This window comes from Phoenix dactylifera, chromosome 17 (genome assembly GCF_009389715.1).
Source record: "Phoenix dactylifera cultivar Barhee BC4 chromosome 17, palm_55x_up_171113_PBpolish2nd_filt_p, whole genome shotgun sequence".
Classification (NCBI taxonomy): domain Eukaryota; kingdom Viridiplantae; phylum Streptophyta; class Magnoliopsida; order Arecales; family Arecaceae; genus Phoenix; species Phoenix dactylifera.
This window is the reverse complement of record NC_052408.1, coordinates 11,051,887-11,068,948: the sequence shown is the minus strand read 5'-3', so window position 1 is coordinate 11,068,948 and position 17,062 is coordinate 11,051,887. Positions and strand designations below refer to the sequence as shown.

Sequence of the window (17,062 nt, the reverse complement as noted above, 5' to 3'; positions counted from 1 at the left end):
AATATCTAGATAAAAGATAAATAATTTGCTATTGAGTTGAATGATTGATTTTCAACCATTCGATATTAACGGTTATACAACAAACTGACAGAACCTCGGTCAGGGACGAAACTCAAAGAAGAGAACAAAATTGCAACCTCCTGTCATAATTGCCGTCTCTTCCCCGGCAATATTTCAGCTTTCTGTTAGCCGTAGGAAGGACACCCACACAACCTCCCACATTCAGATAAAATCTTTCATAAGCGCTCGAGGGCTATTGGATTTTATCCATTGTTATGTGATCCAACTTACAGAAAAAGGCTAAGTTTCAGAAGATGGTGCTCCGTCTTCATCCTCAGCTGGAGATGCACTTGCAGGTAATGTGGGAGGTGCACCCTGTACTGGATAGTTGTATTTTTTGAACACCCTTTCTTTGTTTCTATTCCACCAATCTTCTGCTTGCTGCTCGGCAAACCTTCTCTTGCTGTACAAGCCATCAAATACATATATGAGAATCGATGTGTAAGAACGTATTACAAGAATGTGCTCATTTGTAATGATCAAGCAATTCAAATAAGTTGTATCTTGACATGTATTCCTCCCTCCCTGTCTCAGGCATAACTTGTGCTGTAGGATTTCCTTTTTTTTTTTTTTTGAGTTATATTGATGTCATATAACCTATCAATATCACAAATACACTAATTTAGCTGATATTGGGGTTCAAAGTTATAGCGAAATATATTTCATACATAGGGCGCTGGTAGCTAACTGCAGACTGGTTAAACTTTCTTTTACGATATTGAAGGTTTCGACTATTGATGCTCATATTCATGATGTCTGGATCAATATTGGTAGTAGTGAAGCCTATTGGTTTGGCAATATATCAAGAAAAAGACAATCTTGTCAAGGTCAAATTGAAAACTGAGCAAGAAGATGGATTTAGATATAAAAACATAGATATAAGTTGACATGAAATAAGGCAAAAGGTATCTGATAGAACCTGTGTTGATTCTTGAAACTCTGATGCAAACATGTACAAAAATGGATCATTTCTCATCTTGAATTCATAGTTTTTTTTTTTTTTTTTCAATAACCGGCTGCCATGTCAATAGAACCATCTTCCATCTTTTTTATTTGCATAGAGATCAGGGATGTCAAATAGAAACCACTGTGTTCTTTGGCTTTAATTATTAACTTCTACTATATATGTGTAAACTTGCCTAGTCTAACAACATGCAAGTCTAATCACTCAAATGGGGAGAAGACATGCTGGCACAACAGGGAATATGATGGAATTATTTCTAATAATAGTATAATAAATTGGGTTCGATGGGCAGCACAGAAAGATACAGAAAATTATATTTGGGTGTAAATATAAGGTATAGAATAAAGGTCCAGATACATCCAACAGTCATAAATCCATTGATTTATTTTTAACTGGCGTATCTGTGGTGTAACTTGGAGCCTGAGACATCCTGAGTTCACAATGAACATGCTTGCTTAATTAGAACAAAGATATCTTGCAAGATTCAGAGTTACACAGAATTTACAGAAAATTTGCCATCATATGGGTTTGTGCTGTTACACCAATACACTGCCAATTGCACCAAGGGCAAATAACATCTGTCCAGAGCCTAGCATCATAAGCAAAAAATTATTGCACTTGCACATGATTGATTGACCTTATGCAGAGAATGACGATTGACATTTTAGAACGAAATGATGAAACAAGAAAGGTTATGCCCACATATGTAAAGAACAGGGAATTCATATTTTTAGGATTATGCAATCTGGCATGGAATAAGAAATCAAAAAACATGAGGATGGAGTGAGTTCAGGAAAAAGTACAAACTTGGATAGAGGTACCGATATATGAAGAAACATAATGAAGAAACAGCCCAGATATATGATGATATAGCGATAAAAATCGCTTGACTGGAGCTAGTGCAAATCTTAATCCTAGCAATATATTTTCAGTAAAAAAGGCAAATATCTATTTATGTGACATTTGAATGGCAATGAATTTTCTCTCACTTGACTGGAGCTAGTGCAACTCTTAATCCTAGCAATATATTTTCAGTAAAAAAGGCAAATATCTATTTATGCGACATTTGAATGGCAATGAATTTTCTCTTAGGTTCTTATAAGATGCATACCTGAATCGGACCCGTTTAAAAAGTTTGGTACCATCCGAAGACTGAATGAAAGTCACATATACACCATGCTCAAACTGCTCTGTTGATTCTGCTTTTGGGCCATTTTCTATGCTATGGTGAGCAGTAGCCTCCCTGCTAGCAGCAACAGCTGATTGGCTATCATTGTGACCGCCACCATCAACTGCATTTTGTGATAACTCTAAATCATCCCTAACATTTTCTATTTTCTGATCGTGAATGTCAGATGTTCCCTCATTGGTTGGGTGAGGTTGATCATTTTCTGAAGTCTCTACAACCAAGGAAGAAGAAACTTTCGACTTGCCATTTTCAGTTGTCTTTAAGAACGATTCTACTTGAGCATGCATGACCATTATGTTGTCACTAACCTCAAGGGGCAGTTTCTCTGCAATCTCCTTCAGCTTCATAACCAAAAAAAGCAGCCAACAAACATTAGATCAAGAAACAGTAATTTCATTAGAAGTATACAATTCTTTTTAGTCGTTTATCAACTTAAGAAAGAAATACTGCACTGAAAGCATCCATAGAGATAAAAATTATTTTTGTAGATCAAGTCAATGAAGATACGATGTTCAAATTTTGAGTGATACAGTAGGATCAAGTGAAGCAACCTGAGCACTAAATATGTTGGATTCTTCACAACCCACATTCAGTGAGATTTCATATAATGGTTTAATTTTATCATGTTGCATGTACTTCAACATGCAAGTGCAATAAGTGTTTGTACAGGCAAATATGTGTGTATAAGCCAGCACCATACGGGTGCTTACCAATAATGATGGTATATCATAGGAAAAATACTAACTATTTTGGAAGAAAGTATGACCTTTGCACCCACATTTACAAGCTCTGGATGCGGAATTGAAATCAGTATTTAAACGATACCTTTTTGAAAACTTTGATTCATGGGATCCTCCCTGAAAACCTTGCTTGCATTCAGATATAGAGAGAAACTCTTGGTGTATCTGTATCTATGACTTCTTGATATAAAATCATACTAGTAATTCTTGCTCAGATTCCCAAGGACATAACAAGGTAGTCTATGATACATGCAGGTGTTTACATGTCCATAGGTCAGAAAACATTATATCAATGCTGAAAGCAGTAGCTAAACAATGTAGGAGCACTATTCTCATCTTGCACATGGCATATCTTAATCACTCCATAAATGATACCATGATTCTCAGGTAGGATGGCTGAATCCACGAGGCTCGATTGAAGAATAAGGAATGGATTAAAAAAAATAAACAGAAGATTTCTGACAGGGATAATGATACAGGTGCTATCTCAACTGAGATCTTAAATTTTCAAAGCAATATCATCAGAAAAGTATAGAAACTGATAGATACTAAACAGAGCAGTAATATACACATACCTGCATATATAAATCATTCCATGTGGTACAATATATATACATACACACATACACATATTTGTGTATGCATTTATGTATGTATATTAAGTCAGAACAGCATCCATTTTATGAAGATAAAAGACATAAATAAATCAGAACAGAGAAGATGACTAGCAAAAGTAGTGTCAAGGATACCTGAGTATCCAGAGATTTGATGACTTCCGCTGCAGCATTGCACCTGGCAGCTTCTTCTGCAGCTAAAGATGCAGCTTCTTTAGCCTTCTTCTCTGATTTCTTCAGTACTACATCATGAATTTCACACTTTTCTTTCAAATTTTTGACCTACACAAGAAGTCATGCTCAAGAGGTGCACAAATCTAATATAGATGGAGAATATTATCTTAAAATAACTATAAGTAACAGGATATATTAACGAAACAGAATCAAATCTTGATATCATGGTTTTGGAAGAACATCTGCTAACTCATGCGTACCTGGGTTTGCAACTTCAAGACTTCCTGATTTAGTAGTTCATTAGTCTTCTTTAGGCTGTCAATGACACTTTTAGAAAATACTGGAGTCGTAGAGCGTGGGGGACTTGGCTTCCTGGTGTATGGAGAAGCAGGGGGGGGTGCAGAAGTAACAATTGGTTTTAAAGCAGTTTGAAGTGCACTCAATGAGCTAGGAAAAGCAATATCCTTCAGCTGTAATAGCGATGGGACTTGGGAAGCTCTGTTTACAGACTGAGAATCTGATTTGACCTCATTCTTTACTGCAGCATGAGGTGACCATAGTATCTTTGAAGATCTTATTTCTCCCCTCTCTGATCTCTCCCTGCCATCAATGGATCGGCGAGGAGTTGTAATCTTCTTGATAAAAGTAGCAGGATTACCAGCCTCTGCTGCTTTAATTTTTGAATAGCAAGAATCACAAACACGATGTGGTTTGCCAGGAGTAGGTGCCAGTGCAGCTTTCAACACTTTTTTGGAACTACAAGCATGGCAATGTACCAGCCCACAATTATAACAGTTGTGCCGCTTTCTGGTGAAACCAAATGCCTGCCGACACCCTGAGCAAACTGATTGATCTGAACCAGACACCCACTTATGAATGCAAATGCAGGCTGTAAAATTTGAACCGCATGATATACTTTTAACATGCCTATCTTTTAGAGCTTCAACGAAAGTAGGCGTTTTCCGGTCTTCAACATCACCATGTCCTAATCTTCCATTAGCACCTTTTCCCCACGTATATACTTCACTTCTTGATGTCAATATTGCGACATGGTGAGCCCCACAAGATATCTCCTCCACTAGCTCACCTGTCAATCTATCCTGCACCAAGCGAGGCAACTTGCCATCAGATTGAGGATTTCCTAGCTGACCATGAGAAGTACTTCCCATTGTGAAAACATGCCCAGATGTTGTAAGCGCCACAGTGATGTTGTGCCCGCATGCCAGCTGATGGAAGTTGTAGTCAATAAGTGAAGGAACACAAGTAGGGACCAAGCGTGCTTCCTTGTCACCATGACCCAGACGGTACTTATCTCCATCACCCCAGGTAAACAGTTTTCTAGATATAACATTAACACCCACCTGTCCCATTACCTCAACAATAGCTGCAGTATGCCACACCCCACATGCTACCTTAATAGTCCTTAATCCACTCAAAGATTCAACTTCCTTTGGGTACGCTACACTCTCCCGGTCACCATGTCCTAGAACACCAAATGTTCCATCGCCAAATGTGAATACCTTTCCATTTGAAGTAATAAGTGCTGAATGCCATGTACCACATGCAACAAACAAAACTTGAACTCCTTCCAGATGGCCAGAAACTCTTTTAGGAATCCAATGACTGACGTTAGTGCCATGGCCAAGAAGTCCAGTGTTATAAGCACCATCTCCCCAAGCAAACAAGTCGCCAGCAGTGGATATAGCACAAGTATGATACTCACCGCATGCAACATAATCCATATTCCATACTGCTAATGACTCAACAAGACGAGGCCGACTAACATCTCTGTCATTTCCATGACCGAGCTGCCCACCAGATTCCTCACCCCAACTGAATACCTCTCCTTGCCTTGTAACAAGTGCAGCATGCCTAACACCGCATGCTATCTGATGAACATCTAAAACTACATTCGATTCTAGCGGTTTTGGAAGTAAAACATCCGTTCTTGAGGATAAGGAGTTTGTTGATCCATCTAATATGATCCCGTCAGACCATATCTCTCCCCAAACATAAACATCACCTAAAGATTCAATATCATCTGGTCCAGAACCTTGACTGGAGGAACTAGGGGCACTTGAAATACTAAGTCGCACATTATCTCCGTTACTTGATCTTAGTTGCATATTTGCACGATCTGACCCCACATCTGACCTTGGTAAACTCAAAGAAGGCTCACGAGTGTAAAAATTTGTGTTTAAACTACGGGAAATGCTTGAAATACTATCTAGTGATGCACCATAAGGACGACTATATTCTCCACTATCCTGAAAAGAGAGAGACGAATAATTGAGTAGAAATCACAGAAATTGCATCGAATTTTTAAAACTATTGAGCGGTACAAGACTCTTCAGAATTTAGGTTTAGGAAAAAAATCACAGTTTTTGGTTTGGAAAACTAATGATGACCAATTTTCTGCCATTAAAATAATTCCACGGAAGTTTTAGCTGAGGTATCACAGTTTCTGGTTTGGAAACTTTAAAGGACTATGAGCAAATTAGAACTTATCCCCATTGAAGTTAAGCAAACTACCTGGTTTGCATTATCTGGAAATGGGTATGGGTTATTAAAACATAAAATAGGTTTCACATCTAATTGGTAGAGTATCCATCCATGAACCACAAACACAGTAATCAACATTGAAAAGGGTCCTCTTAGCTATCAGAGGAAAGTGATTCCTTAATCAATTTCAACTTCTCGGTTAAAATTATGTGTCTCAATTTTAGTTTTGATCCAACATTTAAATTTTCTTTACCTTGTATACACACTTATGGGAGTAGATACTCGAACAGAACAAACTCCCAAGTCTATGAATACTGAGAAAATAAATTCTCAGCTATAGTGTCTAGTTTTCAAAAATGTCAGGTCATGTTTGCAGATTCTGATAGGACTAGATAACTAAGAAACACCAGCATATCCAGTAATCTGTGTTAGTGGTAGATTTGGACGACTAATAAGTCCACAAAAGGAGAACAACAATAGCCAAATTAAATTCATGAGATTCCTCTATATATTTTCAGATGCAAGCTGAACTTAACTATATATATTAAGAAACTATTTTCGCTTAATAGGAGATAAACTAAGAAGAAAGAATTATCTAACCAATAGAATCCTGTAGTGGTGCACACTAGATTGATTGAGGCTGCCTAAATAATGATAGGTTCAGATATTCATAAACTTAAAAGGCTCAGGCATGACAGTCACTGTAAGCAAATATACAAACTTACATCAGAAAACAATATTCCATCGCTCTGGCTGTCAATTCTAGAATGTCTCCGTTGACCTGCAGAAATCAGTGCTCTAAGTCCTGCCAGCCACACCTCTAACTCTGCTTGGTCCTTGCAAATCTATGTAGAGGGAAGAATTAAAACATAATCATAAAGTTAAGTTTGACGTTCAAAGTTATGAGAACTGTATATGTTCTCTAACAAAATGGGAATACTAGGATTTAAAGAATAACTACTAACCAGATCTAGAGATCGTTCACCATTCTTGTATATAAGAGAAAATGACAAATAATCTTTCTCGGGGCGTGGAAATCTCCTAAAAACAGCCTGCAGAGAGTTGAAACCAAGAAGAATCCTAATTGCAAATTACAGTTGCATCAAAAGCCATTACAAAGTGCAAATATTATTCAATTTTCTTATATATACATGTGCATTAGAATTACTAAACTCCCAAGAAAGTGGAATCTTACTGTTCTCTGACCAAGAGTAATTCGTATGACAGAAGCTAGTTTGATAGTCCTCTCCTTTTTATGCGAATACCATATTAATGTTGTTTCATCCTGAGAACAAAATGAAATGAAAAATGACATGGACTCATGCATGTACCTTGAACATATATCAACTGCATATATCAAAGCTTCTAATTGACTGTGACGATAATAACAATAACATTATAACTCACACTAGAGACTCTGAATGGACAAAATTTAGGCTTTCCTTTGCGACTATACTTGATTAACTGCGTGCCTTTCTTCAATGCAATAAGTGCCTTCAAAACAGAGCAACAAAATAAATGAATAGGGAAAAGGGTCCACCAACCATAGCAATCAACTATTTTATCAATGTAAGTGATGATATGCTTTGGATCCACGACACTACAAATTGTCTACATGCCACAGGGAACTGAACTTCTTCCATTGGTAAATTTGAAAAAGATTGAATCTATCCCGTGGCAGCATTAAATCATTTCAGAAAGCAAGCAAGCATTAAATTTCGGTTGGTAAGCAAGATCAACCATTCGTCAACTTTCAACCATCATTTCAACTGCGATTAATAGCGAAATTAATAAAAATTAGTGGTACATCATAAATATATCAATAAACTCCTAGCTCACTATTATTGCCATTTCTAATGTTGAGATACGAAACTGCGTTAAATTCTTAAAATTACTGAAAAGCTCAAACTGATATGCATTTGGACATAGAAAATTCTTTAAAAAGTTTCTACGTTTTTAACATAGAAATAAATAAAGGTAAATGAAACACGTAATTTGGAAGAGAACGTAGAGGCATATGGATTGGATCAAAGAAATGATCAAATGCTCCAGGGATCCAGCTAAAGTGGAACAAATAATGAGCGATCTATCACAACTTTTTGATCTTTTTAGTTCAAGAAACATTCTTTCTTCATCAAGAGATCCTAGACATTACTTTCGAGATCATGTTACCAAAATCTAAAACACAAAGGATGAAATCCACGGAAAGTGAAGAATCCAAGATGGCGGGGAAGAGGACTAACCTGCTCAGTGTCGCGTTCGGGATTCCCATAGCTGATCGGATCTGCCATTCCATCTGAGAGGATGCTCGGGGAGGAACAGCTCTGAAATCATTCATCCGTCGTCGTGGCGGCGAATCCGGCAACCCTGTCTCCATAGATGATTCCCCTCCCGGCCCCGCCCAAGGCTATCATCAATTTCCAATCATTTTCCTCCCCTCTTCGAGGAATCAGCAACAGCTCCACCACTCCGATGTCATCCCATCCCAAGCGTCAAGCTTTTTCCCAGTCCCTTCTCTTGATAAAAGAAGACACCAATAATGAATCGATCCAAGCGCTCGCCTCTAAATTCAAGTTCGTGCTCTGAGAGATTAATCAGTGCTTTGAGATTTAGAAGAGAAATCTTTGAAAAGTAAAACAGGGTTTTTTGTTTTTCCTGCTCTTTTTTTAAACAGGGATAGTTCGATCCAATGGACCGACGCGCATAAATTTGTACTCGATCAAAGCAAGTACAAGTTAAACAAAACTTAAATCAAACATGGCCTGAGAATATCATAGCAAAAACCATGAAAAAAACAATCAGTGACCCAAAAAGTGAAAAAGATACGGACCTGAGCAGATCTCGACAAAACAAATTTATAATCTAAAAACAGAGAAAATTTTGATTTGAAATAGCAGATTAAATAACAAATAAAGCAAAAATAAAAGAGGGCCAGAAACTCATGGAAAGAATAGAAGATAAAATTAGCTGATCAAACATAAAGAAAATTCAATCGTCAACCGACTCTCACCGATCTATAATAACGAACCAGATCAAAAAAAAAAAAAAAAACCAAAGAGACGTCAAAAAAATCTACACAAGATACTCCGTTAAACGAATCAAAACCAATATACACAAACCAAAGCTAGATCAGGACAACCGGTGGTAAAAGAAACAACCAACAGACGGTGCAGATAAGATCAGATATAAATGAGAGAAAAAAACATACAACAAAGAAAAAAAATCAAAACTAACAAACCTCATAAAATTTATGTATCAAAAAATAAATCGCCAGTCAAAGACAAATTAGGCAAAAAAATAATAAACTAACCTCAAGAAATCCACATTCCTACCAATGATCAATTAAAAATCTAGAAACCAAAAGCAAATAGACTGATAATTCTAAAACCAGGGAAGGAAAATAAAGCACAATACCTCGAGAGGAAATTTAGGAGTCTTTTCTCTCGGTTCCTGGAGAGAGAGGAATAGAACAAGGGGTGGACGAAGGGTTGGGTCCTTATTTTTATACCTGCGATCGATCGACTCCCTTGGCCAAGAACAATTATCCTTTTTTTCAATTTTTTTTTATACAGAAATCTGAATTCCGGAGGGCGCAGAGCTTTCTCTCCTACCAGAAGGAGAAGGATAGAGAGGAGAGATGCAGGATCGGGATCCGCCGATGTTTTTGCTCGCGGATGGTGGATGCGAACTCCCATACAGATTGACCGTTATCAGAGCATTCGGGAGCTGGAGCGCCATTGAACGGGTTATTTATGTTGCTGGGATCGCGTTCGGTTTTCGCGGGAAACATGGTGTCGTAAATCCCGATACACGCGGCTCCAGGGGCGAGCCTCATCATGACCCCAGATAAAATTTCGACCATACGATCGTCGGACTCTCAATCTCAGAAACAATCATGGGCCGTGGATTCGGAGGAGGCTAGGACCCAGCCCACGTTATCCTCTTCCAAGCCTTCCAAAGCCCAAGTTTCCACACGCTAAAACAAGTAATATGGTCTAATATCTGTTAATTTTTTCCCGTGCTGCGCCTCTTCTTGATGCTGTATAATTGTTGTAAACCTTTTCGATGAGATATATGATCTAACTAAGCTAAAGCCAGGCAATCCTAGTTGGCTTAAAGCCCAAGATGGTGACTTGGTGTGTTGATGCCTTATTTCATCCAAGAAGGGAAGTACGAGCCAATACTATATTCTTCGCTCATGGTATCTTGAAATCGTTGCTTGCTTTATTACAACCAAGAAAGTGAGTGATCCATTTGAGTTTGAAAATCCCCAACGACCGGATATGATTTCCATGCACGAGCTAGTTTAACTGAGAGCTGTATTCATGATATCTCAGGAAATTTTAATTATTTTTAGCTACTCCAAATTCTCTAAACTCTTAATTCGTTCATCTGGTAAGTGTGTGAATTAAATGTGGTGCAAAATTTTGTTGAGATTAGAATGTCTGCCAATGTGAAGACACAAATTTTGTTTCATGTAAACCAGTAGAAATTCTTGTAGCTATACTTGATAGGATGATGTTCTTTGCAGCACCAAAACGCTTAGATCCTCTGCTTCAAGTTCTGTTCAGTTCGGTTACCCACCGATGATTTTAGGACCAATATAATTTCTGCTCAAAAAAAAAAAGATGGAATTTGGAGTGGAGAAGATTTTAATGCACCGTTTCATAACTTTGTAAAATATGCCAAGATATTGCTGGGAATTATGAGATTAATTTTGAGCATTGCTATTCAAACAAAAGATTTGCCAAGATATTGTAAGGAGTTGGAATATTAATCTTGATCAGTGTCATCCAAAGTTTCAAACAAGCAACTAACGTAGTTTCTTCGCACTACAAAGGGAAACCTAGATTAATTCACATGGGTAGGTGACTAATCTCAAGCTTAAAATTTGTTTCTAAACTTCAAGTCCAACATATTCAAAAGATTTATCATCAAAAAAAAGGTACTAAAATGGATGAGATACTGTAGGGGAGAGAGAGTTTCCTAGAGTGCTCCGAAACTTATTATTTTGTAATTTTATTGAATATATCCATTTAAGAACCGTATGAATCATCCGTTTTAATAAATATATATTCAAAATATTGTATTTTTAGAATATTCTATTTATTTCAACCTCAAGCAGTCCTTAGATATGGATGCCTTAGGAGGCTTGGCATCTATGTTTTTAAGCTTTTTGTTAGCAATCAAAATCTGTGCAAGATCAAATTTCCATTCATAATTTTTTTTTTTTATCATGTTTTCCAGGGTAGCTGGTCTTCAATCACGCTTTCTTTCACCTGCTTGCTCGGTAACTCGAGTTGATTCAAAATTATTGGGCAAGATAGCAATGGAGGGAGTTCAGGTCCGCTTAGGACATGTCACGAGTGGGGTAATCAGTACGCCACGTGTTAGATGTATGGCATGCCGTGTGTCGGATGTTTAGTTCAGCCGTCCCTTCGTTTGGAAGGCAGAGAGGAAGGCACGCCCTCTCCTGCGCCCTCGCCGGCCCCGTACGCCCCTCGCTGAAAGGTTCCCATGTTTCCCCGTTTTGCCTTCTCAAAACTAGCAGAAGGCAATCAAGGAACATTCCCTTTGCTAAAGCAAATGAATTACAGGCAAAAACAGCATCCATTTTGATGAATGAATATATACAAACATAAGTGGTGTGGCGACTGGCGAGCCTCTTTAAAAGGAGTAACCGCCGGGTAAAACTAGAAAATAAGGAAACAACTCGCTAATGAGAAGTAGATAATGAAGTGAAATTCCAAGACGCAATTTTAACCAATTCATTAACTGGTAGTCCGCTACAAGACGCAGATCAAAATCGTGGCAAATGAGATTCTAGTCCGCCACCTCCTGCGATGACTCCAGAGTAACCTGCTCATCAAAAGGCTTGAACTGCTCTGCTTGCAGTTTCTTTAATACAATATTTCAACTGGAAACAGGAGAAGACTAGATGATCTTGACCAAGAGATATGGACCCAAAACCAACTATAGCTTCCCTCTTCCTCATTCGCAAAAAATTATAATTGCAACTACGCATGATTATGAGGGTTCTTTTTTCCCGGTTCTTAACCTGTCTAGTATTACATAAATGTACTGAACGAGTGATTGAATCTTTTCCTTTTCATAAACGAAATAAAGAAATCAATGGAGGAGCTACTGCCGTGCAAGATGCAACAAAGAAATGAAACAATAAAAGGAAATTTCTCTTGCTGATGTAGAGGAAGCCGGCAAAGTTAAGAAGAAATGAGATGGAAGTCCGAGACTGACTAAAAACAACAAAAAGGAAAGAAGAAGAAAACAAAGGCAACTTTGGACCCACTCACATGGGCAATTGCCATCACCTTTTAAAACTTTTTTTTTTGTTTCGGACTGTTTAAATCCCAAGCCCAAACCCCACCCACGACCCACCTATTTAACTTCTTGGAAGAAGCTGCGCCGGTCAAAAAGTGCAGTGATGGCATAAGATTTTTAAGCAGACAGTCCCCAGTAAAAGTATGCAGCCGAGAAGGAATTGACCCAATCCAAAACAAAACTATCAACATTTTCCCATATCGGTCGGTTATCCTCTCAAGCACGCGAGGCGCCGGAAGGTAAGCAAAAGTATCCGTCGTGGTCCATATGCTCGATAGAGTAGATGACAAGCTCACCGATCCTTTTGTCTTTTTTTTTTTTTTCTTTGACCGATCCTTTTGTCATTATTCCATCAGCAATAAACTACCCTCCTGCAAGATACGTACACTTGGCACCGAGGATGTCAATAGCCAAGAGGAGGAGGGCCTTCCATGCATGCTGTCCTAAATTGATGACAGGAGATTCGCAATCCTATGAAACACTGTAAAAATTATCTTTAAAGAAATGTGGTGCAAAGTTATACTGTGATTCGCAACCCACCGCCATAGGCAAATGGCAAGAAATAATATAATGGCTCCTCGCCTGCATGGTTTTCTTTCAACTTTTGCAGGCGCCAGGCGGTGCCACCTTCTTAAGCAACCATCAGAACATTCCCATTTTGCCGACCTGCGTCGGCCGCTTAGACCGACCTCGCCATCTTAAATGACTTGGAGAGCATTACTACATGGGAAGTCTTGTAACAAAGGATGTTCATTCAATAGTGGGGCTCAAGAGGACCATGGCAGGTTCCCTACTTCATCGACCATCCTAATTGGACGAGTCAAACATTTGGGATGCACCTCTCGTTTGGAACATCCTCCGAAACGATGCTTGATGCAATGCATACGCGGACTTGGGAGCATGACAAAAGGTGCTAAAATTTGGGTACTCAATGTTTGAGTGTTTCCGGATAAATATAAGCAAGCACTGCTGCCGTAAAGGATGGAATAGAAAAAGATTGAAGGGACAGGAAATTAATCCTTTTGCCGAAGATCGTGCATGGTCGACCAGAGGAAGTGAGGAACCACAGCCACAGGAAAGGCAAACTTGGGGATCGCTCTCTCGCCCCAGGAATAGGCTGGTTCGCTCCCTAACCTTTTGCGATAAATTGATGCAATTCGGTACCGCCTGTCTCCAAATGATTGATGGTGCCTTATGGAATGAAGAAAGAATAAAAGAAGCTTTTCCCATTTGCCGAAAGGGACCCATTGTTTCAGCAAGCAACATGCAAGGAGGATAATTTATTGCCATTCAAAAGCCGTGCACCTCTTCCTTTGCTCCCTCTGTCCCGAGGCTGAAGCATGCGGAAAAATGGGGCGTGAATGGACCCTTGAAGAGCCTGTCTCATCAAGCTCCAAAAGCCTATCTGATTAAATAATTCAAATCCTTGTATATAGATGTCGTGTCGCAAAGATTTCATGGTAGCTTCTCGCCCTAGCTCCCTTCCACCACCGCCGCCGCCATCACCACCACACCCCCGTGGTCACGCCCTAGTCTTCCCCTTCCAACTGATGGAGAACTGTCGTGGTCCTAGTTCTTTACCAGTTAGACATCTTTAATGGTGGAGTGAAGGAGGTGGTGATTCATGTGGGGCCATCTGAAGCCCGTGAACAGAAGCGACATGTATCGCGGTTGCTCGCAATTGCGTACAGTCTGAAACAACCTAAACATATTAGATCCACATCATGAATGAATTCAAGAAAATGCAGCCAAATTCACAATTCGTTATAGCTGCACACTGAAAACCGACCCTAGCTAAGATGGCAAGTGGGTGTAGTCCACCGAAAAAGCCTGCTCGTACTCGAATATGAATATAAATCAAAGAAGATGCAACTTAGATTCGATTAAGTAGAAATCTGTCAGAATTGATCAAGTATGTTTTGGTCATGCTCATGTGAGAGGTGACAAGTAGACCGAAACTAAATTTGCTTACGAAAGCAAAGCAAATTGGAGTCCATGAATGCAGCATTTATAATTGTCATGTTACAAAATGGAAGATAGGAATGAAAATTCACCTGCCTGGATACATACTTGAACACGTAAAGTAGATCGGGTTTCTTTTCCTAAGAAACCATAAAAAAAGGGGACAAGTACACTTGTTTGTCTGCTGTTATTTTGTGTATGATATTTTGCATTAATTAGGAACACCACTTTTATTTCAGTTCTGTATATATACATTAAACTGTTCTTTGATACTGCAGCTTGGTTTTTGCGTATTTGGAAGAATATTTTAATAGCTAATATCATCACATAACCTTGTAAAAAGAAGAGTTTATATTACAAAAGTTTGGAAATTAGATCAGAACACAATTACTTGATGGCAGTGTTGATAGCTGCTCAACTGCGTTTATGTGTATGAGAGAGAGAGAGAGAGAGAGAGACAGAGAGTGGCGGTGCAAGGAACAGCAGATTGGAAAGATGGAAAGAGGAAGTGTGGAGAAACAAATTAATATTGAGATGATGAACTCCTAAAGTATATTCATGTTGAAAAAATGCAATCAAGAAATAATTATGCCGTAATTTTTTTTTCTTTCTTTGTGTAATTAAATGGGATATCACTCATCAAGCAACAATAATCTTTACAATTTCTTCAGGCAATTAACAAACAAAATAATCAAGCAATCCACACAAGAGGCAGCATAATTTTTTTAAAGTAAAAACTTCTTTTATATGAAAGAAAAAACTACAGAACATGGTCAACCAAAAAATTTTATTTTTTAGAATAATGGCATTACAATAGATTTTCTCTAGATCAACTGAAAGCTGCACAAATATTAACAAGATTTAATCTTGGCTTCCACAATAAGAACATTCATCACCAACAAGGCAAATTTCAACAACAAACAACAAAATAGAAGATGAATCTTACTAAATATTGATGCTTGAAATAGTCATAAAGAAGGTTTTTCAAAAATTCAAATTATTCCATCTATAGCTCTTAATGTCGGAAACAACGTATTGAAATTTTATCCAAATTTAGATAAAATCAACTATTTTATCATCTTGACAAAGCATCACATTTCCTTTCTCTACTTCTCTATTCGTTTCCGTAAAGCCCAGACTCCACGTACGTTTTCTTTTGCGATCAACTCACCTAAGCCGGCGGTTTTCTTTTTATCCTATTATTATTTGTTTTAAATTCAAATGAGATGGGTCGACATGAGAAGGGACCACAAACAAAAGAAGGGCCGGTGTTCGTTCTTGAAAGAATCCAAAGCATCATTTGATTTGAAGCTTGAAAGTTTTGCCGACATTCTTGCATCAGAATCTGCAGAAGAAACAAAAGAACAGTAAAAGAAACTTATTGAGAGAGTGACCAGTACCCTCTCACGATCGAAGCGGTCTATATGCCAAGCTGTATTTTTTTTATTAATGAAAAAAAAACAGAACTTGAACTTTTTGTAAAAAGGCTTAATAGTGAGATATTTTTTTGAGGAGAGAAGAAGGAATTAGTGAGCCACTGCCTCCAAAATTTATTAAGAAAAGAAAAAAAATTACAGAAGAATATTTACAAATGAGGAGGTGAGATGTGAGAGGAGTTAACAAAGAACTCCAAACAGGTACGTACTAGTCACAATTAAGGGTGACACAAGATCTGATTAATAGTGAGATATGAGATTTGGAAGAGCATGCAGTACGTGGCTTTGCATATTGAGAGGGAGAAACAGATAGAGCTGCCAACTATTAGTTACATTTCAGATTTTCCAAAAATGATTCATAAGATAACTTAAGAAGGTAAATATATAGATCTATCAGTATTATACATACAGTACACATTATTGCTGGAGTATTAACTCAAATATTTGATATAACGTATTTAAAAATATTTTCATATAATAGCTGCATTATGGTTTTAAAATTGAAATATGTAAATGCATATCAGTTTTCTTTAGTTGTTTACCACCGTGCTAATTGGGCATTCCATATAACCTTTATTTAAGATGCTTTGCAGAGAGCATGAGAAAAACTCAAATTTTCAAAACTCTTCAATTTTTTTACTTCCCAAAAGAAATTCTCTTTAAAATCTCCAACAGGATTTACGATTGAGAGAGAGAGAGAGAGAGAGAGAGTATCCGTGGACTACCCAACAGTCCCAACTAGTGTCCTATTGCATGTCTTTAGTATAGTAGAAGTCTTAAAATATCATTTTTTTTTTGTTTTTTTCCTCAAAGGTGAAGGAAGAAGAAATGGGGAAACAAATGCCAACACGAAGTTATCCTGAAATAAAACAAATTGTCTAGCTAGAGTATTAAAATAATATAATACAAACTAGCCTATGTAATAGAGCTTGTTATGGTGAGAAGTGTTGGCATTGCAAGGTTTGGAAGAGAGGCTTTGTGAATTGAGAGAGAAAATGTGGACACGACCCTATTATACACTACTCATTACTCCCAAGTAGTGTGGTACTGCATATGTTTAGGGTACTAGGAGTCCAAAATAA

At 37.9% G+C, this 17,062-nt stretch overlaps 1 protein-coding gene across 2 annotated transcripts; it reads right to left on the bottom strand.

Annotated features, from left to right (window-relative positions):
• Positions 1-6: 6 nt before the first annotated feature.
• LOC103721913 (PH, RCC1 and FYVE domains-containing protein 1) lies at positions 7-9,967 on the bottom strand. Of its 2 annotated transcripts, XM_017846478.3 has the most exons (10): positions 9,658-9,967; positions 8,487-8,825; positions 7,651-7,737; positions 7,439-7,528; positions 7,209-7,295; positions 6,969-7,088; positions 4,002-6,008; positions 3,703-3,849; positions 2,136-2,554; positions 7-463 (listed from the first exon to the last, which is right to left on the bottom strand). In XM_017846478.3, the coding sequence occupies exons 2-10, from the start codon at positions 8,532-8,534 to the stop codon at positions 301-303; spliced, it is 3,168 nt and encodes a 1,055-aa protein (XP_017701967.2). In that variant the 5' UTR covers positions 8,535-8,825; positions 9,658-9,967; the 3' UTR covers positions 7-300. The 2 variants fall into 2 exon arrangements, with proteins under 2 accessions (XP_017701967.2, XP_038970943.1); XM_039115015.1 differs by lacking the exon at positions 9,658-9,967 and having other exon boundaries at positions 8,487-9,489.
• Positions 9,968-17,062: the final 7,095 nt, after the last annotated feature.

What these genes read in the sequence shown, in the direction of transcription:
- LOC103721913 (XM_017846478.3), bottom strand. Translation starts at nt 8,534, where the DNA reads ATGGCAGATCCGATCAGCTATGGGAATCCCGAACGCGACACTGAGCAG. An exon ending in CCGAACGCGACACTGAGCAG is followed by an intron (nt 7,738 to 8,486) that starts GTTAGTCCTCTT and finishes TCTGTTTTGAAG; the next exon opens with GCACTTATTGCATTGAAGAA. An exon ending in TCTTGAAGTTGCAAACCCAG is followed by an intron (nt 3,850 to 4,001) that starts GTACGCATGAGT and finishes CTTCTTGTGTAG; the next exon opens with GTCAAAAATTTGAAAGAAAA.